Source organism: Salmo salar, chromosome 03, assembly GCF_965601325.2.
Source record: "Salmo salar chromosome 03, fSalSal1, whole genome shotgun sequence".
NCBI classification, from domain to species: Eukaryota; Metazoa; Chordata; class Actinopteri; order Salmoniformes; family Salmonidae; genus Salmo; species Salmo salar.
The window spans coordinates 100,835,001-100,862,437 of record NC_138293.1 but is presented as its reverse complement, the minus strand read 5'-3'; the positions used below and the strand labels follow the sequence as shown (position 1 = coordinate 100,862,437).

Here is a 27,437-nt window from a genome sequence, read left to right as displayed (position 1 = left end):
AAATCAGCTGTGTAGTGCTAGGGGAAAAACCTAAACGTGCACAGAGGAGGGGCCCAAGGACTGAGTTTGGGAAACCCTGTGGTAGGTAGACTACTTCAGTACCAGTACCACTCCACAGATGGCAGATACACACTCTGACATAGAGACAGTCCACAACAGCTCTCCATCTCTTTCATTGATCTATCCATCTCTTTATCTTTCACCCCCTGTATTTCTCTTATTCCCCCTCTTCCCCTGTGTATGTTTGCCACTCTGATCTCTCTCTCACTCCCACCTAATCTCTCTCTCTGTTCCTCTCTCTCTCTCTGTTCCTCTCTCTGTTTTTGTTCCTCTCTCTCTGTTCCTCTCTCTCATTTTGTTCCTCTCTCTCTCTCTCCCCCTCTCTCTCTCCATTGCTTCAATTATTATTATCTTCCTCACTCCCTCATGCTCTGTACACCTCTTTCTTTCTCGCGCTTCTTTGCCTCACCACGTCTATCACTCTCTCTGTTTCTCTCTCTTCTCTCTCCTCTCCTCTTCTCGGTATGGTGAGGCTGACTCTGGGAGCTCTGGCAGTGTTTGTAGCTGTGTGTGGAGTGTCCAGTTTTGTGTTGCTGGGGGTGGCTATAGGGACAGACTACTGGTACCTCATAGATGTCTCTCAGAGGCAAAACAACTCCAACCTCTCCCTCAGCTCACACTCAGGACTATGGAGAACCTGCAACTGTAAGTCACTGCATGTTACTTTTATTTGATCAGGGAGCCAAATACTGGTCCTTTGTGGCTTAGTGTGACCATCTGTAAACTCAGCTGGTAGAGCATGGTACTACCAGGGTTATAACATGTATAGTGTAGTCCTCTGTAGCTCAGCTGGTAGAGCATGGTACTACCAGGGTTATAACATGTATAGTGTAGTCCCCTGTAGCTCAGCTGGTAGAGCATGGTACTACCAGGGTTATAACATGTATAGTGTAGTCCCCCGTAGCTCAGCTGGTAGAGCATGGTACTACCAGGGTTATAACATGTATAGTGTAGTCCCCCGTAGCTCAGCTGGTAGAGCATGGTACTACCAGGGTTATAACATGTATAGTGTAGTCCCCTGTAGCTCAGCTGGTAGAGCATGGTACTACCAGGGTTATAACATGTATAGTGTAGTCCCCCGTAGCTCAGCTGGTAGAGCATGGTACTACCAGGGTTATAACATGTATAGTGTAGTCCCCCGTAGCTCAGCTGGTAGAGCATGGTACTACCAGGGTTATAACATGTATAGTGTAGTCCCCCGTAGCTCAGCTGGTAGAGCATGGTACTACCAGGGTTATAACATGTATAGTGTAGTCCCCCGTAGCTCAGCTGGTAGAGCATGGTACTACCAGGGTTATAACATGTATAGTGTAGTCCCCTGTAGCTCAGCTGGTAGAGCATGGTACTACCAGGGTTATAACATGTATAGTGTAGTCCCCTGTAGCTCAGCTGGTAGAGCATGGTACTACCAGGGTTATAACATGTATAGTGTAGTCCCCTGTAGCTCAGCTGGTAGAGCATGGTACTACCAGGGTTATAACATGTATAGTGTAGTCCCCTGTAGCTCAGCTGGTAGAGCATGGTACTACCAGGGTTATAACATGTATAGTGTAGTCCCCTGTAGCTCAGCTGGTAGAGCATGGTACTACCAGGGTTATAACATGTATAGTGTAGTCCCCTGTAGCTCAGCTGGTAGAGCATGGTACTACCAGGGTTATAACATGTATAGTGTAGTCCCCTGTAGCTCAGCTGGTAGAGCATGGTACTACCAGGGTTATAACATGTATAGTGTAGTCCCCTGTAGCTCAGCTGGTAGAGCATGGTACTACCAGGGTTATAACATGTATAGTGTAGTCCCCTGTAGCTCAGCTGGTAGAGCATGGTACTACCAGGGTTATAACATGTATAGTGTAGTCCCCTGTAGCTCAGCTGGTAGAGCATGGTACTACCAGGGTTATAACATGTATAGTGTAGTCCCCTGTAGCTCAGCTGGTAGAGCATGGTACTACCAGGGTTATAACATGTATAGTGTAGTCCCCTGTAGCTCAGCTGGTAGAGCATGGTACTACCAGGGTTATAACATGTATAGTGTAGTCCCCTGTAGCTCAGCTGGTAGAGCATGGTACTACCAGGGTTATAACATGTATAGTGTAGTCCCCTGTAGCTCAGCTGGTAGAGCATGGTACTACCAGGGTTATAACATGTATAGTGTAGTCCCCTGTAGCTCAGCTGGTAGAGCATGGTACTACCAGGGTTATAACATGTATAGTGTAGTCCCCTGTAGCTCAGCTGGTAGAGCATGGTACTACCAGGGTTATAACATGTATAGTGTAGTCCCCTGTAGCTCAGCTGGTAGAGCATGGTACTACCAGGGTTATAACATGTATAGTGTAGTCCCCTGTAGCTCAGCTGGTAGAGCATGGTACTACCAGGGTTATAACATGTATAGTGTAGTCCCCTGTAGCTCAGCTGGTAGAGCATGGTACTACCAGGGTTATAACATGTATAGTGTAGTCCCCTGTAGCTCAGCTGGTAGAGCATGGTACTACCAGGGTTATAACATGTATAGTGTAGTCCCCTGTAGCTCAGCTGGTAGAGCATGGTACTACCAGGGTTATAACATGTATAGTGTAGTCCCCTGTAGCTCAGCTGGTAGAGCATGGTACTACCAGGGTTATAACATGTATAGTGTAGTCCCCTGTAGCTCAGCTGGTAGAGCATGGTACTACCAGGGTTATAACATGTATAGTGTAGTCCCCTGTAGCTCAGCTGGTAGAGCATGGTACTACCAGGGTTATAACATGTATAGTGTAGTCCCCTGTAGCTCAGCTGGTAGAGCATGGTACTACCAGGGTTATAACATGTATAGTGTAGTCCCCTGTAGCTCAGCTGGTAGAGCATGGTACTACCAGGGTTATAACATGTATAGTGTAGTCCCCTGTAGCTCAGCTGGTAGAGCATGGTACTACCAGGGTTATAACATGTATAGTGTAGTCCCCTGTAGCTCAGCTGGTAGAGCATGGTACTACCAGGGTTATAACATGTATAGTGTAGTCCCCTGTAGCTCAGCTGGTAGAGCATGGTACTACCAGGGTTATAACATGTATAGTGTAGTCCCCTGTAGCTCAGCTGGTAGAGCATGGTACTACCAGGGTTATAACATGTATAGTGTAGTCCCCTGTAGCTCAGCTGGTAGAGCATGGTACTACCAGGGTTATAACATGTATAGTGTAGTCCCCTGTAGCTCAGCTGGTAGAGCATGGTACTACCAGGGTTATAACATGTATAGTGTAGTCCCCTGTAGCTCAGCTGGTAGAGCATGGTACTACCAGGGTTATAACATGTATAGTGTAGTCCCCTGTAGCTCAGCTGGTAGAGCATGGTACTACCAGGGTTATAACATGTATAGTGTAGTCCCCTGTAGCTCAGCTGGTAGAGCATGGTACTACCAGGGTTATAACATGTATAGTGTAGTCCCCTGTAGCTCAGCTGGTAGAGCATGGTACTACCAGGGTTATAACATGTATAGTGTAGTCCCCTGTAGCTCAGCTGGTAGAGCATGGTACTACCAGGGTTATAACATGTATAGTGTAGTCCCCTGTAGCTCAGCTGGTAGAGCATGGTACTACCAGGGTTATAACATGTATAGTGTAGTCCCCTGTAGCTCAGCTGGTAGAGCATGGTACTACCAGGGTTATAACATGTATAGTGTAGTCCCCTGTAGCTCAGCTGGTAGAGCATGGTACTACCAGGGTTATAACATGTATAGTGTAGTCCCCTGTAGCTCAGCTGGTAGAGCATGGTACTACCAGGGTTATAACATGTATAGTGTAGTCCCCTGTAGCTCAGCTGGTAGAGCATGGTACTACCAGGGTTATAACATGTATAGTGTAGTCCCCTGTAGCTCAGCTGGTAGAGCATGGTACTACCAGGGTTATAACATGTATAGTGTAGTCCCCTGTAGCTCAGCTGGTAGAGCATGGTACTACCAGGGTTATAACATGTATAGTGTAGTCCCCTGTAGCTCAGCTGGTAGAGCATGGTACTACCAGGGTTATAACATGTATAGTGTAGTCCCCTGTAGCTCAGCTGGTAGAGCATGGTACTACCAGGGTTATAACATGTATAGTGTAGTCCCCTGTAGCTCAGCTGGTAGAGCATGGTACTACCAGGGTTATAACATGTATAGTGTAGTCCCCTGTAGCTCAGCTGGTAGAGCATGGTACTACCAGGGTTATAACATGTATAGTGTAGTCCCCTGTAGCTCAGCTGGTAGAGCATGGTACTACCAGGGTTATAACATGTATAGTGTAGTCCCCTGTAGCTCAGCTGGTAGAGCATGGTACTACCAGGGTTATAACATGTATAGTGTAGTCCCCTGTAGCTCAGCTGGTAGAGCATGGTACTACCAGGGTTATAACATGTATAGTGTAGTCCCCTGTAGCTCAGCTGGTAGAGCATGGTACTACCAGGGTTATAACATGTATAGTGTAGTCCCCTGTAGCTCAGCTGGTAGAGCATGGTACTACCAGGGTTATAACATGTATAGTGTAGTCCCCTGTAGCTCAGCTGGTAGAGCATGGTACTACCAGGGTTATAACATGTATAGTGTAGTCCCCTGTAGCTCAGCTGGTAGAGCATGGTACTACCAGGGTTATAACATGTATAGTGTAGTCCCCTGTAGCTCAGCTGGTAGAGCATGGTACTACCAGGGTTATAACATGTATAGTGTAGTCCCCTGTAGCTCAGCTGGTAGAGCATGGTACTACCAGGGTTATAACATGTATAGTGTAGTCCCCTGTAGCTCAGCTGGTAGAGCATGGTACTACCAGGGTTATAACATGTATAGTGTAGTCCCCTGTAGCTCAGCTGGTAGAGCATGGTACTACCAGGGTTATAACATGTATAGTGTAGTCCCCTGTAGCTCAGCTGGTAGAGCATGGTACTACCAGGGTTATAACATGTATAGTGTAGTCCCCTGTAGCTCAGCTGGTAGAGCATGGTACTACCAGGGTTATAACATGTATAGTGTAGTCCCCTGTAGCTCAGCTGGTAGAGCATGGTACTACCAGGGTTATAACATGTATAGTGTAGTCCCCTGTAGCTCAGCTGGTAGAGCATGGTACTACCAGGGTTATAACATGTATAGTGTAGTCCCCTGTAGCTCAGCTGGTAGAGCATGGTACTACCAGGGTTATAACATGTATAGTGTAGTCCCCTGTAGCTCAGCTGGTAGAGCATGGTACTACCAGGGTTATAACATGTATAGTGTAGTCCCCTGTAGCTCAGCTGGTAGAGCATGGTACTACCAGGGTTATAACATGTATAGTGTAGTCCCCTGTAGCTCAGCTGGTAGAGCATGGTACTACCAGGGTTATAACATGTATAGTGTAGTCCCCTGTAGCTCAGCTGGTAGAGCATGGTACTACCAGGGTTATAACATGTATAGTGTAGTCCCCTGTAGCTCAGCTGGTAGAGCATGGTACTACCAGGGTTATAACATGTATAGTGTAGTCCCCTGTAGCTCAGCTGGTAGAGCATGGTACTACCAGGGTTATAACATGTATAGTGTAGTCCCCTGTAGCTCAGCTGGTAGAGCATGGTACTACCAGGGTTATAACATGTATAGTGTAGTCCCCTGTAGCTCAGCTGGTAGAGCATGGTACTACCAGGGTTATAACATGTATAGTGTAGTCCCCTGTAGCTCAGCTGGTAGAGCATGGTACTACCAGGGTTATAACATGTATAGTGTAGTCCCCTGTAGCTCAGCTGGTAGAGCATGGTACTACCAGGGTTATAACATGTATAGTGTAGTCCCCTGTAGCTCAGCTGGTAGAGCATGGTACTACCAGGGTTATAACATGTATAGTGTAGTCCCCTGTAGCTCAGCTGGTAGAGCATGGTACTACCAGGGTTATAACATGTATAGTGTAGTCCCCTGTAGCTCAGCTGGTAGAGCATGGTACTACCAGGGTTATAACATGTATAGTGTAGTCCCCTGTAGCTCAGCTGGTAGAGCATGGTACTACCAGGGTTATAACATGTATAGTGTAGTCCCCTGTAGCTCAGCTGGTAGAGCATGGTACTACCAGGGTTATAACATGTATAGTGTAGTCCCCTGTAGCTCAGCTGGTAGAGCATGGTACTACCAGGGTTATAACATGTATAGTGTAGTCCCCTGTAGCTCAGCTGGTAGAGCATGGTACTACCAGGGTTATAACATGTATAGTGTAGTCCCCTGTAGCTCAGCTGGTAGAGCATGGTACTACCAGGGTTATAACATGTATAGTGTAGTCCCCTGTAGCTCAGCTGGTAGAGCATGGTACTACCAGGGTTATAACATGTATAGTGTAGTCCCCTGTAGCTCAGCTGGTAGAGCATGGTACTACCAGGGTTATAACATGTATAGTGTAGTCCCCTGTAGCTCAGCTGGTAGAGCATGGTACTACCAGGGTTATAACATGTATAGTGTAGTCCCCTGTAGCTCAGCTGGTAGAGCATGGTACTACCAGGGTTATAACATGTATAGTGTAGTCCCCTGTAGCTCAGCTGGTAGAGCATGGTACTACCAGGGTTATAACATGTATAGTGTAGTCCCCTGTAGCTCAGCTGGTAGAGCATGGTACTACCAGGGTTATAACATGTATAGTGTAGTCCCCTGTAGCTCAGCTGGTAGAGCATGGTACTACCAGGGTTATAACATGTATAGTGTAGTCCCCTGTAGCTCAGCTGGTAGAGCATGGTACTACCAGGGTTATAACATGTATAGTGTAGTCCCCTGTAGCTCAGCTGGTAGAGCATGGTACTACCAGGGTTATAACATGTATAGTGTAGTCCCCTGTAGCTCAGCTGGTAGAGCATGGTACTACCAGGGTTATAACATGTATAGTGTAGTCCCCTGTAGCTCAGCTGGTAGAGCATGGTACTACCAGGGTTATAACATGTATAGTGTAGTCCCCTGTAGCTCAGCTGGTAGAGCATGGTACTACCAGGGTTATAACATGTATAGTGTAGTCCCCTGTAGCTCAGCTGGTAGAGCATGGTACTACCAGGGTTATAACATGTATAGTGTAGTCCCCTGTAGCTCAGCTGGTAGAGCATGGTACTACCAGGGTTATAACATGTATAGTGTAGTCCCCTGTAGCTCAGCTGGTAGAGCATGGTACTACCAGGGTTATAACATGTATAGTGTAGTCCCCTGTAGCTCAGCTGGTAGAGCATGGTACTACCAGGGTTATAACATGTATAGTGTAGTCCCCTGTAGCTCAGCTGGTAGAGCATGGTACTACCAGGGTTATAACATGTATAGTGTAGTCCCCTGTAGCTCAGCTGGTAGAGCATGGTACTACCAGGGTTATAACATGTATAGTGTAGTCCCCTGTAGCTCAGCTGGTAGAGCATGGTACTACCAGGGTTATAACATGTATAGTGTAGTCCCCTGTAGCTCAGCTGGTAGAGCATGGTACTACCAGGGTTATAACATGTATAGTGTAGTCCCCTGTAGCTCAGCTGGTAGAGCATGGTACTACCAGGGTTATAACATGTATAGTGTAGTCCCCTGTAGCTCAGCTGGTAGAGCATGGTACTACCAGGGTTATAACATGTATAGTGTAGTCCCCTGTAGCTCAGCTGGTAGAGCATGGTACTACCAGGGTTATAACATGTATAGTGTAGTCCCCTGTAGCTCAGCTGGTAGAGCATGGTACTACCAGGGTTATAACATGTATAGTGTAGTCCCCTGTAGCTCAGCTGGTAGAGCATGGTACTACCAGGGTTATAACATGTATAGTGTAGTCCCCTGTAGCTCAGCTGGTAGAGCATGGTACTACCAGGGTTATAACATGTATAGTGTAGTCCCCTGTAGCTCAGCTGGTAGAGCATGGTACTACCAGGGTTATAACATGTATAGTGTAGTCCCCTGTAGCTCAGCTGGTAGAGCATGGTACTACCAGGGTTATAACATGTATAGTGTAGTCCCCTGTAGCTCAGCTGGTAGAGCATGGTACTACCAGGGTTATAACATGTATAGTGTAGTCCCCTGTAGCTCAGCTGGTAGAGCATGGTACTACCAGGGTTATAACATGTATAGTGTAGTCCCCTGTAGCTCAGCTGGTAGAGCATGGTACTACCAGGGTTATAACATGTATAGTGTAGTCCCCTGTAGCTCAGCTGGTAGAGCATGGTACTACCAGGGTTATAACATGTATAGTGTAGTCCCCTGTAGCTCAGCTGGTAGAGCATGGTACTACCAGGGTTATAACATGTATAGTGTAGTCCCCTGTAGCTCAGCTGGTAGAGCATGGTACTACCAGGGTTATAACATGTATAGTGTAGTCCCCTGTAGCTCAGCTGGTAGAGCATGGTACTACCAGGGTTATAACATGTATAGTGTAGTCCCCTGTAGCTCAGCTGGTAGAGCATGGTACTACCAGGGTTATAACATGTATAGTGTAGTCCCCTGTAGCTCAGCTGGTAGAGCATGGTACTACCAGGGTTATAACATGTATAGTGTAGTCCCCTGTAGCTCAGCTGGTAGAGCATGGTACTACCAGGGTTATAACATGAATAGTGTAGTCCCCTGTAGCTCAGCTGGTAGAGCATGGTACTACCAGGGTTATAACATGTATAGTGTAGTCCCCTGTAGCTCAGCTGGTAGAGCATGGTACTACCAGGGTTATAACATGTATAGTGTAGTCCCCTGTAGCTCAGCTGGTAGAGCATGGTACTACCAGGGTTATAACATGTATAGTGTAGTCCCCTGTAGCTCAGCTGGTAGAGCATGGTACTACCAGGGTTATAACATGTATAGTGTAGTCCCCTGTAGCTCAGCTGGTAGAGCATGGTACTACCAGGGTTATAACATGTATAGTGTAGTCCCCTGTAGCTCAGCTGGTAGAGCATGGTACTACCAGGGTTATAACATGTATAGTGTAGTCCCCTGTAGCTCAGCTGGTAGAGCATGGTACTACCAGGGTTATAACATGTATAGTGTAGTCCCCCGTAGCTCAGCTGGTAGAGCATGGTACTACCAGGGTTATAACATGTATAGTGTAGTCCCCCGTAGCTCAGCTGGTAGAGCATGGTACTACATGGCTGTAAGATGCTTTGGATAAGCTCCAGCTAAAGTGTCAGCTAGATGGCAGATATTCTATTATCAGATATTCTATTATCAGATATTTTATTATCAGATATTCTATTATCAGATATTCTATTATCAGATATTCTATTATCAGATATTTTATTATTAGATATTCTATCATCAGATATTTTATTATTAGATATTCTATCATCAGTTATTCTATTATCAGATATTCTATTATCAGATATTCTATCATCAGATATTTTATTATTAGATATTCTATCATCAGATATTCTATCATCAGATATTCTATCATCAGATATTCTATCATCAGATATTCTATCATCAGATATTTTATTATTAGATATTCTTTTGTAAGATATTCTATTGAGACCCAGGTCAACTTATTCAATTTATTAGACTTATCATAACAACATTGATTACTTGGAACAGGTGTATTAGTACTGGGCTGGAAGAAAAGCAGTCCCACCCTGACAGTCCCCAGGACCAGGGTTGAGGGGAGCTGCTTTACTGCAGCGTGGGTGTAAGAGCCAGTGTGGTTGACGGCATGTCTGTTTTCTGTTGTAGACAACCTCTGGGTTGTAACAATGTCATAACAGAAAACTCAACCTAGGCTAGGACTGCTGTGGTGTTTAGAAACAGACTGACATCCAGGCTATACTATTGTGGTGTTTAGAAACAGACTGACACCCAGGCTATACTACTGTGATGTTTTGAAACAGAGTTGAGGGGGAGGAGATGAAGGGGAGGAGATGGGAGAGTTGAGGGGGAGGAGATGGGAGAGTAGAGAGGGAGGAGAAGAGGGGGAGGAGATGGGAGAGTTGAGGGGGAGGAGATGAGGGGGAGGAGATGGGAGAGTTGAGAGGGAGGTAGTGAGGGGGTTGGAGATGGGAGAGTTGAGGGGGAGGAGATGAAGGGGAGAAGATGGAGGAGAGGAGATGGGAGAGTTGAAGAGGAGGAGATGAGGGGGAGGAGATGAGATGAGGGGGAGGAGATGATGGGGAGGAGAGGAGATGAAGGAGAGGAGATGGGAGAGTTGAGGGGGAGGAGATGAGGGGAGCAGATGAGGGAGAGGACATGAGGGAGAGGACATGAGGGAGAGGACATGAAGGAGAGGAGAGGAGGGAGAGGACATGAAGGAGAGGACATGAGGGAGAGGACATGAAGGAGAGGAGAGGAGGGAGAGGACATGAAGGAGAGGAGAGGAGGGAGAGGACATGAGGGAGAGGACATGAAGGAGAGGAGATGAGGGGAGCAGATGAGGGAGAGGACATGAGGGAGAGGACATGAGGGAGAGGACATGAAGGAGAGGAGAGGAGGGAGAGGACATGAGGGAGAGGACATGAAGGAGAGGAGAGGAGGGAGAGGAGATGAGGGAGAGGACATGAGGGAGAGGACATGAAGGAGAGGAGAGGAGGGAGAGGAGATGAGGGAGAGGAGATGAGGGAGAGGACATGAGGGAGAGGAGAGGAGGGAGAGGACATGAAGGAGAGGAGAGGAGGGAGAGGACATGAGGGAGAGGACATGAAGGAGAGGAGAGGAGGGAGAGGAGATGAGGGAGAGGAGATGAGGGAGAGGACATGAAGGAGAGGAGAGGAGGGAGAGGAGATGAGGGAGAGGAGATGAGATGAGGGAGAGGAGAGGAGGGAGAGGAGATGAGGGAGAGGACATGAGGGAGAGGACATGAAGGAGAGGAGAGGAGGGAGAGGAGATGAGGGAGAGGAGATGAGGGAGAGGACATGAGGGAGAGGAGATGGGCGATTTGAGGGAAAGGAGAATAGGGGGGAGAAGATGAGGGGGGAGGAGATGAGGGGGGAGGAGATGAGGGGGGAGGAGATGAGGGAGGGAGGAGGGGAGGGGGGGAAGATGAGGGAGGGAGGAGGGGAGGGGGGGAAGATGTGATTGGTTGATCCATGTTGTCTGTCTTCTCTCCCAGCCCAGCAGCTCTGTCAGCCATTCGTCAACCCGTTTGAAGGCGGACAAAACCTCACAGACTCTTACAGACAACTTTTAAGTAAGAACAGTTACAGTAACTAAAACACTAATCATCGTTATCATCATCTTCATCATTACCATTGTCATCAAATGATTACCACCTTTTGGGCAGTATTTTGCTGTGTGTAAATGTTAAATATATTGGTGAGTATTTAGCAGTGTTTAAATGTAAGATATATTGGTGAGTATTTAAATGTAAGATATATTGGTGATTATTTAGCAGTATTTAAATGTAAGATATATTGGTGAGTATTTAGCAGTGTGTAAATGTAAGATATATTGATGAGTATTTAGCAGTGTTTAACCCATTTAATCCCAAATGAAATAATCAATCAATTTATTTTTATTTTCATGGAAAAGTATGCGAAAAAGTGTGTTTTATGGTCGGTGGGATAATGTGATGTATACTGAATTAACATATTTCTCCTATGCAGTCATACAAATTGTTATATATCCCAGCCCAGTTATTAACACTGTCACGGTTGTCGTAGGGTAAAGACCAAGGCGCAGCGGGTTGCGTGCTCATCATTATTTTATTTATAGGTGAACACAAAAAAAACAATAAATAAAGAACGACAGTTTCGCAGGCTATACACAGCAGTGCAAAAACAACTACCCACAAAGGGACAGGTGGAAAACAGGCTCCCTAAGTATGACTCTCAATCAGAAACAACGATGTACAGCTGTTCCTGATTGAGAGCCACACCAGGCCAACAAAGAAATACACAACATAGAAACCCTAGAATACAAAACAAGAACATAAACCAAAAACCCCGGAACACATAAATCCAACACCCCTCTACATACACACACACCCCGAACCATATAAAACAAATACCCCTCTACCTAAATACATAGCCCAAACCACATGAAACAAACACCCCCTGCCACGTCCTGCCCAAACTATAATAACAAATAACCCCTATTACTGGTCAGGACGTGACAAACACATTTAAAACTCTGTCACTGGCAGTCCCCAGCATTGCCACTAGAATGCCCCATCACATTCTAGTGTGACTATTTTACATATCAAAAACCCTTCTACAACACCGATATGAATACTGAGAGCAAAAACAAAAAACAACAATCATCAACGTATTTCAACATTGTTACTTTATTGTAACATACATTGTAACATTGCTACTTTAGTGCAACATGTATTGAAACATTAATATTGTAACTTTGTGTATACATATATATAATAGAGGTAGGCTTCAGAACCAAGTGCACGATTAGTTTGTGCATCACTATTTTGAACTGTGATCAGTCAGACCTACTGTCATACAGTACGTCTTGAATCAATTTACCTTTTTTCCCAAAAACATTTGTCATTTTGATTGTCTTTTTCGTCAACTTTTCTTTTCTTCCTAGAGTCCGTTGTTTCTCCTCACCCTTTATCGACTTTTCTATTTTTATTTTATTGGCTTTTTCATTTGCTCTTATCTCCTTTTCTACTGTCCATGGTATATCTTGAAGCACTCAATGTGCAGTGACGGTTTGCATTTCTCACATGCATAGGGGTTGTTTGTTATTGTAGTTTGGTCAGGGCGTGGCAGGGGGTGTTTGTTTTGTGTGTTTCGGGGTTTTTGGTTGATGTTCTGTTTTATATTTCTATGTGGTTTTTCTATTTCTATGTTGGGGTTTTGGACCGACCTCCAATTAGGAGACAGCTGGTTGTTGTTGCCTCTGATTGGAGGCCATATTTAAGTGGGTTAGTTCGCTTGTGTTTGTGGGTGGTTGTTTCCGTGTATAATCTGAGCACCTTACAGTTTTGTTTTCGTCGTTTGTTTTGTATGAGTATTTTTTTCCTTTCTTTAATAAATAAGAAGATGAGCAATTTAACCGCTGCATATTGGTCCGATGATTTCTCCTCCTCAGACGACGAAGTTTGTGACAGATGCACTGTGTTATCTCGCCAGTCACTATTGTTGCCGTCAACATGTTTACTCATTCTATGACCACACTGAACAAATTTGAGTAATTGAAAATGCATATATTAATACTAGACACCTTTTAAGATGATGTGTACCAAAACTCTTTGTCCTATCTTAATGTTAACATACTTTACTAACCTTTTGTTTGGGAGCTTTGATGCAGCCATCCTCTTCTCATGGTGCAACCAGGAAGTAAACAGCTCTGGTCATGTGACAATTTACACTAAACATGTGACACTGCACATATTTCACTGAGACCTTTTATTATTTCAATATTTGCTGGAAATGCATTGATACGTCATTCAGAAAATGTTTTAGAGCCTTATAACTGAAAACATTTTTTTACGGTGTCACGGTTGTCGTAAGGATCAGACCAAAACGCAGCGGGAATATGTATACTCATCTTTTTATTTTGAAGAAGGAGAAACAAATAAATACGTACACAAAAAAAGAACAAAACAGTCCTGTCAGGTGCACAAACACTAAACAAGGAACAACTACCCACAAAATCCCATAGAAAACACCCCTCTTAAATAGGACCTTCAATTAGAAGCAACGAGGAGCAGCTGCTTCCAATTGAAGGTCAACCCCATTAACTAAACATAGAAATAGAAAGACTAGAACGAACATAGAAATATACTAACATAGAACATTAACCACAAACCCCGAAACACATAAAACAAACACCCCTCTTACATAAGAACATAGCCCAACAAACCCCGAAACACTCTAAACATACACCCCCTGCCACGTCCTGACCAAACTACAATAAACAAATAACCCCTTTACTGGTCAGAACGTGACATACGGTCACTATTGTGACTTACGGGATTAAATAGGTTAATTGTAAGATATATTGGTGAGTATTTAGCTGTGTGTAAATGTAAGCTATATTGGTGAGTATTTAGCAGTATTTAAATGTAAATGATATTGCTCATTATTTTTCAGTGCTTCTGCAGCAGGAGGGGTTGTTGGAGGTGTTCATTATTGTTTAACATAATTAACCATGCTCCTGTATAGGTATTGGCTGGCTAATGATAAAATACATTTTAGCAGATGTTCTTATCCAGAGCAACTTACAGTTAGTACATTCATCATCAGATTGCTAAGTGGGACAACCACATACAGTGCCTTCAGAAAGTATTCACACCCCTTGACTTTCAAATTTTGTACAAATTATTAAAAAAATGTAAGGCTAAAATGTCTTGTGTCAATAAGTATTCAAACCCGTTGTTATGGAAATTCCTAAATAAGTTCAGGTGTAAAAATGTGATTAACAAGTCACATAATAAGTTGCATGGACTCACTCCGACTGCAATAATAGTGTTTATTAACATCATTTTTGAATGACCACCTCATCTCTGTACCTCACATATACAATTATCTGTAAGGTCCCTCAGTCAAGCAGTGAATTACAAACACAGATTCAACCAGGAAGGTTTTCCAATGCCTTGCAAAGAAGGGCACCTATTGGTCGATGGGTAAAAATGATAAAAGGAGACATTGAAAATCCCTTTTGATCATGGTGAAGTTAATATTTACATTTTGGATGGTGTATCAATACACCCAGTCAACAGAACTCATTTGCCGGAGAGGTAGGAAACCACTCAGGGATTTCAACATGAGGCCCATGGTGACTTTAAAACATGGCTGTGATAGGAGAAAACTTGAGGATGATCAACAACATTGTAGTTACTCCACAATACTAACCTAAATGACAGATTGAAAAGAAGGAAGTCTGTACAGAATAAAAACATGTATCCTGTTTGCAACAAGGAACTAAAGTAAAACTGCAAATAATGCGGCAAAGAAATTAACTTTATGTCCTGATGTTTGGGGCAAATCCAATACAACTCATTACTGAGTACCACTCTCCATATTTTCAAGCATAGTGGCTGCATCATGTTATGGGTATGCTTGTAATCGTTAAGGACTGGGGAGTTTTTCAGGATAAAAAAAATTAACAAAATGGAGCTAAGCCCAGGTGTCACGGTTGTCGTAAGGAGAAGCGGACCAAAGTGCAGCGTGTGTGTCGTTCCACATTTTATTTACACTGTGAAACTATGCAATGCATAAACTAAAGAACAAAACAACAAACCGTGACGCAGAGTTGAAACACACTACTCAGAAACAATCTCCCACAAACCCAGGTGGAAAACAACCCTACTTAAATATGATCTCCAATTAGAGACAACGAGGACCAGCTGCCTCGAATTGGAGATCATCCCAACCAAAACTCAACATAGAAATACAAAACTAGAACATAACAACATAGAAAAACTAAACTAGAAAACCCCCCTGTCACGCCCTGACCTACTCTACCATAGAAAATAACAGCTTACTATGGTCAGGACGTGACACCAGGAAAGATCCTAGAGGAAAACCTGGTTCAGTCTGTTTTCCACCAGAACACTGACTTGAATTCACCAATAACCTCAAGGCCAAATCTACACTGGAGTTGCTTACAAAGAAGACAGCGAATGTTCCTGAGTGGCTGAGTTACAGTTTTGACTTAAATCTACTTGAAAAGCCATGGCAAGATGGGAAAATGGTTGTTGAGCAATGATCCATTTTGAAGAATTTTGAAAAGAATAGTGGGAAAATATTGAACGATCCAGGTCTGGAAAGCTCTTAGAGATTTACCAAGAAACATTCACAGCTGTAATCGCTGCCAAATGTGCTTCTACAAAGTATTTATTTTATTTTATTGAACCTTTATTTAACTAGGCAAGTCAGTTAAGAGCAAATTCTTATTAACAATGACGACCTACCAAAATACAGAAGACCTCCTGAGGGGATGGGGGCTGGGATAGAAAAACAATAATAAATAAATAAATAACATAAATATAAGACAAAACACACATCACAACAAGAGAGACAACACAACACTACATAAAGAGAGACCTAAGACGACAACATAGCAAGGCAGCAACACACGACAACACAGCGTGGTAGCAACACAACATGGCAACAACATGGCAGCAGCACAACATGGTAGTGGCATAAAACTTGGTACAAACATTATTGGGCACAGACAACAACACAAAGGGCAAGAAGATAGAGACAACAATACATCACACAAAGCAGCCACAACAGTCAGTAAGAGTGTCCATGATTGAGTCTTTGAATGAAGAGATGGAGATAAAACTGTCCAGTTTGAGTGTTTGTTGCAGCTCGTTCCAGTCGCTAGTTGCAGCGAACTGAAAAGATGAGAAACCCAGGGATGTGTGTTCTTTAGGGACCTTTAACAGAATGTGACTGGCAGAACGGGTGTTGTATTGACTCAGAGGTGTGAATACCTTCGTACGTAAATTAGATATTTCTGTATTTCATTTTCAATACATTTGCGAACATTTCTTAAAACATGTTTTCACTTTGTCATTCTGGGGTCTGTATCACAGTCATAGTAAGTACATTTTTCATCAAAGTTACTATCAGCAAAGTCAGAGCCAGTAAGGGGGGAAAGGTCAAGTGTGAGTGTTAGACAATCTCAAACCCAACACTTGGCCCCTAAGCACTTTATCGAGTGGCCACTTGGCCCCTAAGCCCTTTATCGAGTGGCCACTTGGCCCAAGCCCTTTATCGAGTGGCCACTTGGCCCCTAAGCACTTTATCGAGTGGCCACTTGGCCCCTAAGCACTTTATCGAGTGGCCACTTGGCCCCTAAGCCCTTTATCGAGTGGCCACTTGGCCCCTAAGCACTTTATCGAGTGGCCACTTGGCCCCTAAGCACTTTATCGAGTGGCCACTTGGCCCAAGCCCTTTATCGAGTGGCCACTTGCTGTTGTGTTCGATAGTGATTTATTTTATTTTTATTTAACCTTTATTTAACTAGGCAAGTCAGTTAAGAACAAATTCTTATTTACAATGACTGCCTACCAAAAGGCAAAAGGCCTCCTGAGGGGACGGGGGATTCAAAATAAAAATACATTAAATAAATGTATATAGGACAAAACACACATCACGACAAGGGATCACTTGAGTCTGCAAGTGTTTTGGTCAAAAGGAACATTGATGACCCATCTGACATTTTGCGAGCATCGTCTCCCGCAACCTGTCTTGTAGCATGACTCACTTGCTATAAAACATGGGCACCGGGGATCTGCAGCAGACACAACACACACACTCTGATAGACAGTGAGAAAGTTGTAAAAACAAAACGACATCTCTCTACTCCTGCACAAAATATGTAGAAGTATATCGGTCGCCAGTGATTCCATCAGCTGTTAGCTTGTTGTAGCCTGTCTTCTGCTAGCTAGCTTCACTGACAAACACAGCCAACTAATGATGTTGGGCACTGCACTGATAAACAGCATGCAGCTTGTTACTTATTTAGGATAGCTTGACAGCTTGCTGACTAAGTTGTAGACAAGTTCCCAGCAGTCAGTCCGTACTTCAGCCTGTTTCCAAAGAACCACTCTTTAGAATCTAATATAACGGATTAACAAAACACCACTCTGTAGATTCTAATATACTGTCTTAACAAAACACCACTCTGTAGAGTCTAATATACTGTCTTAACAAAACACCACTCTGTAGAGTCTAATATACTGTCTTAACAAAACACCACTCTGTAGAGTCCAATATACTGTCTTAAAAGAAGTTAACAAAACACCACTCTGTAGAGTCCAATATACTGTCATAACAAAACACCACTATGTAGAGTCCAATATACTGTCTTAACAAAACACCACTCTGTAGAGTCCAATATACTGGCTTAACAAAACACCACTCTGTAGAGTCCAATATACTGTCTTAACAAAACACCACTCTGTAGAGTCCAATATACTGGCTTAACAAAACACCACTCTGTAGAGTCCAATATACTGGCTTAACAAAACACCACTCTGTAGAGTCCAATATACTGGCTTAACAAAACACCACTCTGTAGAGTCTAATATACTGGCTTAACAAAACACCACTCTGTAGAGTTCAATATACTGTCTTAACAAAACACCACTCTGTAGAGTCCAATATACTGGCTTAACAAAACACCACTCTGTAGAGTCCAATATACTGGCTTAACAAAACACCACTCTGTAGAGTCCAATATACTGTCTTAACAAAACACCACTCTGTAGAGTCCAATATACTGGCTTAACAAAACACCACTCTGTAGAGTCTAATATACTGGCTTAACAAAACACCACTCTGTAGAGTCCAATATACTGGCTTAACAAAACACCACTCTGTAGAGCCCAATATACTGGCTTAACAAAACACCACTCTGTAGAGTCCAATATACTGGCTTAACAAAACACCACTCTGTAGAGTCCAATATACTGGCTTAACAAAACACCACTCTGTAGAGTCCAATATACTGGCTTAACAAAACACCACTCTGTAGAGTCCAATATACTGGCTTAACAAAACACCACTCTGTAGAGTCCAATATACTGTCTTAACAAAACACCACACTGTAGAGTCCAATATACTGGCTTAACAAAACACCACTCTGTAGAGTCTAATATACTGGCTTAACAAAACACCTCTCTGTAGAGTCCAATATACTGGCTTAACAAAACACCACTCTGTAGAGTCCAATATACTGGCTTAACAAAACACCACTCTGTAGAGTCCAATATACTGTCTTAACAAAACACCACTCTGTAGAGTTCAATATACTGTCTTAACAAAACACCACTATGTAGAGTCCAATATACTGGCTTAACAAAACACCACTCTGTAGAGTCTAATATACTGTCTTAACAAAACACCACTCTGTAGAGTCTAATATACTGGCTTAACAAAACACCACTCTGTAGATTCTAATATACTGGCTTAACAAAACACCACTCTGTAGAGTCCAATATACTGTCTTAACAAAACACCACTATGTAGAGTCCAATATACTGGCTTAACAAAACACCACTCTGTAGAGTCTAATATACTGTCTTAACAAAACACCACTCTGTAGAGTCTAATATACTGTCTTAACAAAACACCACTATGTAGAGTCCAATATACTGGCTTAACAAAACACCACTCTGTAGAGTCTAATATACTGTCTTAACAAAACACCACTCTGTAGAGTCTAATATACTGGCTTAACAAAACACCACTCTGTAGAGTTCAATATACTGGCTTAACAAAACACCACTCTGTAGAGTCCAATATACTGTCTTAACAAAACACCACTATGTAGAGTTCAATATACTGGCTTAACAAAACACCACTATGTAGAGTCCAATATACTGGCTTAACAAAACACCACTATGTAGAGTCCAATATACTGGCTTAACAAAACACCACTATGTAGAGTCTAATATACTGGCTTAACAAAACACCACTCTGTAGAGTCTAATATACTGGCTTAACAAAACACCACTCTGTAGAGTCTAATATACTGGCTTAACAAAACACCACTCTGTAGAGTTCAATATACTGGCTTAACAAAACACCACTCTGTAGAGTCCAATATACTGTCTTAACAAAACACCACTATGTAGAGTTCAATATACTGGCTTAACAAAACACCACTATGTAGAGTCCAATATACTGGCTTAACAAAACACCACTATGTAGAGTCCAATATACTGGCTTAACAAAACACCACTATGTAGAGTCTGCTAACATCACAAACTGCAAAGGTCTCTCCAGAGGCCCATAGATACACTCCTCATACAATAAGATGACGAGGATTCTTTAAAAGGGAATTGGCCGCCCTTTGTGATGCAGACAGTGGAGGTGGGCAATCCCATTACTCATGTACAAGAGAAAATGAACAGCGGCTCAGTGTTTTCCTCTCTAGGCAGTTTGTGGACTTAGCTGATATTTACAGCTGAGGCTGCTGGCTCCTTTATACGCACTGCTGGTATACGTTCCAAAATGGCACCCTATTCCCTATATATTTCACTATTTTAACCAGGGACCATAGGGCTCTAGTCAGAAGTAGTGCACTATATAGTAAAAAGTGTGCCATTTGGGATGCACCCTTCATACAGGAGGATCCTTTGAAAGCAGTGACTGAACCCCCAGTGACACTCCTTAATAATACTACTCCTGTTTCCTGAGCTCACATCATGTGTTTCTACTGAGTTATTGATCCAAGGCTCCCTGTCTATAACACCTCCAACAGCCCTGTCAAAACCAAGAACCTTTATAGACCAGAGTTTTCAAGGCAAGAAACACAGTCTGAAGATGAAGATGAAGAAGAGAGGAAGAAGAAGGAGAAGAAAATTCCCTTGTTTTCCAGAAATCCTGTTTTTAGGATTCCCGGATTTCCTGCTTATTCCTTCGTAATTCCATGGCTCGGCACCGTTAGCTTCTCCTGGTCGATGGTGCCACCGTTCGACAGGAAGTCACACAGCTCCTTAGCCTGCACTGCCAAGTAGACGGAGAGGAGGGACAGCTGTCTTCACAGAGCACACGCTGCCTGAGCTGCAGATCGATAGCTCTTCTCATAGAGATCTTCTCTATTTCAACCATTTTATATTTATGATGTACTACATTAAGTGGCTTGCTAAAAAAATCTGAAGAGCGGCACATGTCCTCCTCTACACAAAGGAGAAGATCCTTTTTGATAACTATCGTCCAATTTAAGTTATCTCAACTTATTAGTATATTATATAACTTAAATTGGACGATAGATATCTCAACTTTCCAAAGTTTTGCTTAGATGATAACAAAACATTGTGCTAACTTATTTGTAGACCTTTTCTGAGGCCTTTTGACATGGTTTACCATTACATTCTCATTCAAAAGGCTGACTAAAAAAGGCCTGGATCAGCCTTCTTGCAAGTGGTTTGAGAATGATCTGTCAAATAGGACACTGTGTGATTTTTAAGTGTGTCAAGTTTAGTTTCCTGGATATTAAAGAAGGTGTACCGCAGGGGTCTGTATTGGGACCTGTTATCTTTACTATTTATATCAATAACATTAATCTATCTGTTAAACATTTTTATATTCATCTGTATGCAGATTACACTGTGATGTATGCCATTGACCTAACTGTTGCCCAGGCTATAATAGAGTTGCAATCTGACCTTGTTACCTCACAGAAAGCCCTGCTTGGTTTAATGCTGGAAAGGCTAAAGATGGACTACATATGTATTCATTGGATGCTTCTCCCATCGATCAGGTTTCCGCTTATACATATGTGGGTTTGGTTTGACAAAGATTGCATGTTTAATTTTTTGGGGGGATTATCTAGTTATAAAGCTCAATTTTCAAGTGGGTTTGATTTAAGAAAAAATACATCTTGTCTCTCCCTAAATAGCAGGAAGCAGATTTTACAGTCTACTGTCCTGCCAGTTCTTGACTATGGTGAAACTATTTATCAGATTGCAGCAGCCACTACTCTTCATCCTTCGGATGCTGGCCTTCTAGCATAGAGCCCTATGCTTTATCACAGGTGACAGTTTTAAAACCCACCATTGCATCCTGTATCAAAAGGTTGGCTGGTCCTCATTAAAGTCCTGTAGATTACTTCATTATTCCCTTTAATGCACAAGCTTTTGACTAACTTCACTGTTAAAATATAAAAACAGTACATTAGTCAACAGGATTTGTTAGGCTTGAGCTGCTTCTTCTACCCCTTGGTCGGTACATTAGTCAATAAGATTTGTTAGGCTTGAGCTGCATCTTCTTCCCCTTGGTCGGTACATTAGTCAACAAGATTTGTTAGGCTAGCGCTGCTTCTTATTCCTCTAGGTCAGTACGTTAGTCAACATCGTTTGGACTGGGTGGACGAAAGCGGGTGGAAACACCGGGGGGATGGTTAGCTACTCCACGCGCTACTAACTCAACGGAGACATGCTCTATGTAGTCAATAGGATGTAGTCTAAGGCTATCTGGACAGGATGGAGGGGAAAGCATTCTGGATATAGTCTATCTGGACAGGATGGAGGGGAAAGCATTCTGGATATAGTCTATCTGGACAGGATAGAGGGGAAAGCATTCTGGATGTGGTCGATCTGGACAGGATGGAGGGGAAAGCATTCTGGATGTAGTCTATCTGGACAGGATAGAGGGGAAAGCATTCTGGATGTGGTCTATCTGGACAGGATGGAGGGGAAAGCATTCTGGATGTAGTCTATCTGGACAGGATAGAGGGGAAAGCATTCTGGATGTGGTCTATCTGGACAGGATGGAGGGGAAAGCATTCTGGATGTAGTCCATCTGGACAGGATGGAGGGGAAAGCATTCTGGATATAGTCTATCTGGACAGGATGGAGGGGAAAGCATTCTGGATATAGTCTATCTGGACAGGATGGAGGGGAAAGCATTCTGGATATAGTCTATCTGGACAGGATGGAGGGGAAAGCATTCTGGATGTAGTCTATCTGGACAGGATGGAGGGGAAAGCATTTTGGATGTAGTCTATCTGGACAGGATAGAGGGGAAAGCATTCTGGATGTGGTCTATCTGGACAGGATGGAGGGGAAAGCATTTTGGATGTAGTCTATCCACAACAGAAGCTAGCCAGAGGTTAGCCAGTTCACTGGCTAACGTTGGAGTTCAGATCGCCACGGTTAGCGGGTCATCAGCTATCCATTAGCTCAAAAAGCTATCGGCAGTTTTTTTGTACAGCGCGACTCAGACCAGAGCATACCGGACCTATTCTCTCTCCATATCCCCGGATTTCTACCGCAGGCTCTGGACATTTACACCTGGCTCTTGCAGCTAGCTAGCTGCTACCTGAGTGACTATTGGCAAACGTCGGTCCCGGAGCTAACATAAATTATTCCGGAGCTAGCCAGCTGAAGAGTTCCATCAGCCACTCCTGGGCTACAATCACCTATCCGGACCCGTTTTACTGCCGATGCGGAGCCCCATCGGGCCTTCATGACTGGACTACCGACGTTATCTGCCCGAGGGTGTTATCCAACTGGCCCCTCCGTCGCGACGTAACCCGAACGCCCATCTGCGGTCCGCTAATCGTTAGCTGTCTTATCGGCTGCTATCTGAATAGGTCTATCGGACAATTTTCTTGTGCCACTATAACTATAACTATTTTGCCAATTGAACTGGTCCCCCCTACCACACGGAACCCCACTAATGTACAGACGGAAACGCACGAGGTGGCTATAAACAGACCTTCCTCCATCTTCTACCAGCTTGCTACCTAGGCTAGCTGTCTTATTCTCACTGGACCCTTTGATCACTCGGCTTAGCATGCCTCTCCTTAATGTCAATATGCCTTGTCCATTGCTGTTCTGGTTAGTGTTTATTGGCTTATTTCACTGTAGAGCCTCTAGCCCTGCTCATTATACCTTATCCAACCTTTCAGTTCCTCCACCCACACATGCTATGACATCTTCTGGTTTCAATGATGTTTCTAGAGACAATATCTCTCTCATCATAACTCAATGCCTAGGTTTACCTCCACTGTATTCACATCCTACCATACCTTTGTCTGTACATTATACCATGAAGCTATTTTATCGCCCCCAGAAACCTGCTCCTTTTACTCTCTATTCCGGACGTCACAGACGACCAATTCTCATAGCTTTTAGCCGTACCCTTATCCTCCTTCTCCTCTGTTCCTCTAGTGATGTAGAGGTGAATCCAGGCCCTGAAGTGCCTAGCTCCACTCCTATTCCCCAGGCGCTCTCTTTTGATGACTTCTGTAATCGTAATAGCCTTGGTTTCATGCATGTTAACATTAGAAGCCTCCTCTCTAAGTTTGTTTTATTCACTGCTTTAGCACACTCTGCCAACCCGGATGTCCTAGCCGTGTCTGAATCCTGGCTTAGGAAGTCCACCAAAAACTCTGAAATCTTCATCCCTAACTACAACATTTTCAGACAAGATAGAATGGCCAAAGGGGGCGGTGTTGCAATCTACTGCAGAGATAGCCTGCAGAGTTCTGTCCAACTATCCAGGTCTGTACCCAAACAATTTGAACTTCTACTTTTAAAAATCCACCTCACTAAAAACAAGTCTCTCACCGTTGCCGCCTGCTATAGACCACCCTTGGCCCCCAGCTGTGCTCTGGACACCATATGTGAACTGATTGCCCCCCATCTATCTTCAGAGCTCGTGCTGCTAGGTGACCTAAACTGGGACATGCTTAACACCCCAGCCATCCTACAATCCAAGCTTGATGCCCTCAATCTCACACACATTATTAATGAACCCACCAGGTACCACCCCAAAGCCGTAAACACGGGCACCCTCATAGATATCGTCCTAACCAACTTGCCCTCTAAATACACCTCTGCTGTTTTTAACCAAGATCTCAGTGATCACTGCCTCATTGCCTGCATCCGTAATGGGTCAGCGGTCAAACAACCTCCACTCATCACTGTCAAATGCTCCCTGAAACATTTCAGCGAGCAAGCCTTTCTAATCGACCTGGCCCGGGTATCCTGGAAGGATATTGACCTCATCCCGTCAGTAGAGGATGCCTGGTAATTTTTTTTAAATGCCTTCCTCTCCATCTTAAATAAGCATGCCCCATTCAAGAAATTTAGAACCAGGAACAGATATAGCCCTTGGTTCTCTCCAGACCTGACTGCCCTTAACCAACACAAAAACATCCTGTGGCGTTCTGCATTAGCATCGAACAGCCCCCGTGATATGGAACTTTTCAGGGAAGTTAGAAACCAATATACACAGGCAGTTAGAAAAGCCAAGGCTAGCTTTTTCAAGCAGAAATTTGCTTCCTGCAACACAAACTCAAAAAAGTTCTGGGACACTGTAAAGTCCATGGAGAATAAGAACACCTCCTCCCAGCTGCCCACTGCACTGAGGATAGGAAACTCTATCACCACCGATAAACCCACTATAATTGAGAATTTCAATAAGCATTTTTCTACGGCTGGCCATGCTTTCCACCTGGCTACCCCTACTGCAGTCAACAGCACTGCACCCCCCACAGCTACTCGCCCAAGCCTTCCCCATTTTTCCTTCTCCCAAATCCATTCAGCTGATGTTCTGAAAGAGCTGCAAAATCTGGACCCCTACAAATCAGCCGGGCTAGACAATCTGGACCCTTTCTTTCTAAAATGATCTGCCGAAATTGTTGCAACCCCTATCACTAGCCTGTTCAACCTCTCTTTCGTGTCGTCTGAGATTCCCAAAGATTGGAAAGCAGCTGCTGTCAAAGGAGGGGACACTCTTGACCCAAACTGCTACAGACCTATATCTATCTACCCTGCCTTTCTAAGGTCTTCGAAAGCCAAGTCAACAAACAGATTACCGACCATTTCAAATCCCACTGCACCTTCTCCACTATGCAATCTGGTTTCAGAGCTGGTCATGGGTGCACCTCAGCCACGCTCAAGGTCCTAAACGATATTGTAACCGCCATCGATAAGAAACAACACTGTGCTGCCGTATTCATTGACCTGGCCAAAGCTTTCGACTCTGTCAATCACCACATCCTCATCGGCAGACTCAATAGCCTTGGTTTCTCAAATGATTGCCTCGCCTGGTTCACCAACTACTTCTCTGATAGAGTTCAGTGTGTCAAATCGGAGGGCCTGTTGTCCGGACCTCTGGCAGTCTCTATGGGGGTGCCACAGGGTTCAATTCTTGGGCCAACTCTTTTCTCTGTATACATCAATGATGTCGCTCTTGCTGCTGGTGAGTCTCTGATCCACCTCTACGCAGACGACACCATTCTGTATACTTCTGGCCCTTCTTTGGACACTGTGTTAACAACCCTCCAGACGAGCTTCAATGCCATACAACTCTCCTTCCGTGGCCTCCAACTGCTCTTAAATACAAGTAAAACTAAATGCATGCTCTTCAACCGATCGCTGCCTGCACCGGCCCGCCTGTCCAGCATCACTACTCTGGACTGTTCTGACATAGAATATGTGGACAACTACAAATACCTGGGTGTCTGGTTAGACTGTAAACTCTCCTTCCAGACTCACATCAAACATCTCCAATCTAAAGTTAAATCTAGAATTGGCTTCCTATTTCGCAACAAAGCATCATTCACTCATGCTGCCAAACATACCCTCGTAAAACTGACCATCCTACCAATCCTCGACTTCGGCGATGTCATTTACAAAATAGCCTCCAATACCCTACTCAACAAACTGGATGCAGTATCACAGTGCCATCTGTTTTGTCACCAAAGCCCCATATACTACTCACCACTGCGACCTGTACGCTCTCATTGGCTGGCCCTTGCTTCATACTCGTCGCCAAACCCACTGGCTCCAGGTCATCTACAAGACCCTGCTAGGTAAAGTCCCCCCTTATCTCAGCTCACTGGTCACCATAGCAGCACCCACCTGTAGCACGCGCTCCAGCAGGTATATCTCTGGTCACCCCCAAAGCCAATTCCTCCTTTGGCCGCCTCTCCTTCCAGTTCTCTGCTGCCAATGACTGGAACGAACTACAAAAATCTCTGAAACTGGAAACACTTATCTCCCTCACTAGCTTTAAGCACCAGCTGTCAGAGCAGCTCACAGATCACTGCACCTGTACATAGCCCATCTATAATTTAGCCCAAACAACTACCCCTTCCCCTACTGTATTTATTTAGCTCCTTTGCTCCTATTTCTACTTTGCACTTTCTTCCACTACAAATCTACCATTCCGGTGTTTTTGTAACAGTTGTCGTCGGGAATAGAGGACCAAAACGCAGCAGGAATGTGGATGCTCATCTTGTTATTTATTTTTAATCAAGAAAACACCAAAATAACAAAACGAAGAACAACAAACCAGTCTTGTCAGGCTCATACAGGCAAAACAAGAAACAATCTCCCACAACACTACACCAAACAATTACCCATATATAGGACTCTCAATCAGAGGCAACGAGAAAGCACCTGCCTCCAATTGAGAGTCCAACCCCCCATTAACCTACACATAGAAATACCACAAACCAAAAAGAACATAGAAATACAAAACATAGAACATAGACCAAAACCCGGAAATAATAAATCAAACACCCTACTACATAAATCACCACCCCGAACCACTTAAACAAAATACCCTCTGCCACGTCCTGACCAAACTACAATAACAAATAACCCTTATACTGGTCAGGACGTGACAGTTTTACTTGCTATATTGTATTTACTTTGCCACCATGGCCTTTTTGCCTTTACCTCGCTTATCTCACCTCATTTGCTCATATTGTATATAGACTTATTTTTCTACTGTATTATTGACTGTATGTTTGTTTTTACTCCATGTGTAACTCTGTGTTGTTGTCTGTTGTCGAACTGCTTTGCTTTATCTTGGCCAGGTCGCAGTTGTAAATGAGAACTTGTTCTCAACTTGCCTACCTGGTTAAATAAAGGTGAAATAAAATAAAACAAATCTGGACAGGATAGAGGGGAAAGCATTCTGGATGTAGTCCATCTGGACAGGATAGAGGGGAAAGCATTCTGGATGTAGTCCATCTGGACAGGATGGAGGGGAAAGCATTCTGGATGTAGTCCATCTGGACAGGATGGAGGGGAAAGCATTCTGGATGTGGTCTATCTGGACAGGATAGA

The 27,437-nt window shown here is 43.8% G+C and overlaps 1 protein-coding gene across 1 annotated transcript in view; it reads left to right on the top strand.

Moving 5' to 3' along the window:
* The first annotated feature begins 246 nt into the window (after positions 1 to 246).
* The window catches only part of LOC123741855 (transmembrane protein 114-like), a 55,215-nt gene continuing 28,024 nt past the window's right edge, over positions 247 to 27,437 (top strand). Inside the window, exons 1-2 of the mRNA XM_082973141.1 lie at positions 247 to 705; positions 11,037 to 11,114. Coding sequence (XP_082829267.1) covers positions 525 to 705; positions 11,037 to 11,114 — 259 coding nt within the window. The 5' untranslated portion in view covers positions 247 to 524. The remainder of the gene's footprint in view (positions 706 to 11,036; positions 11,115 to 27,437) is intronic.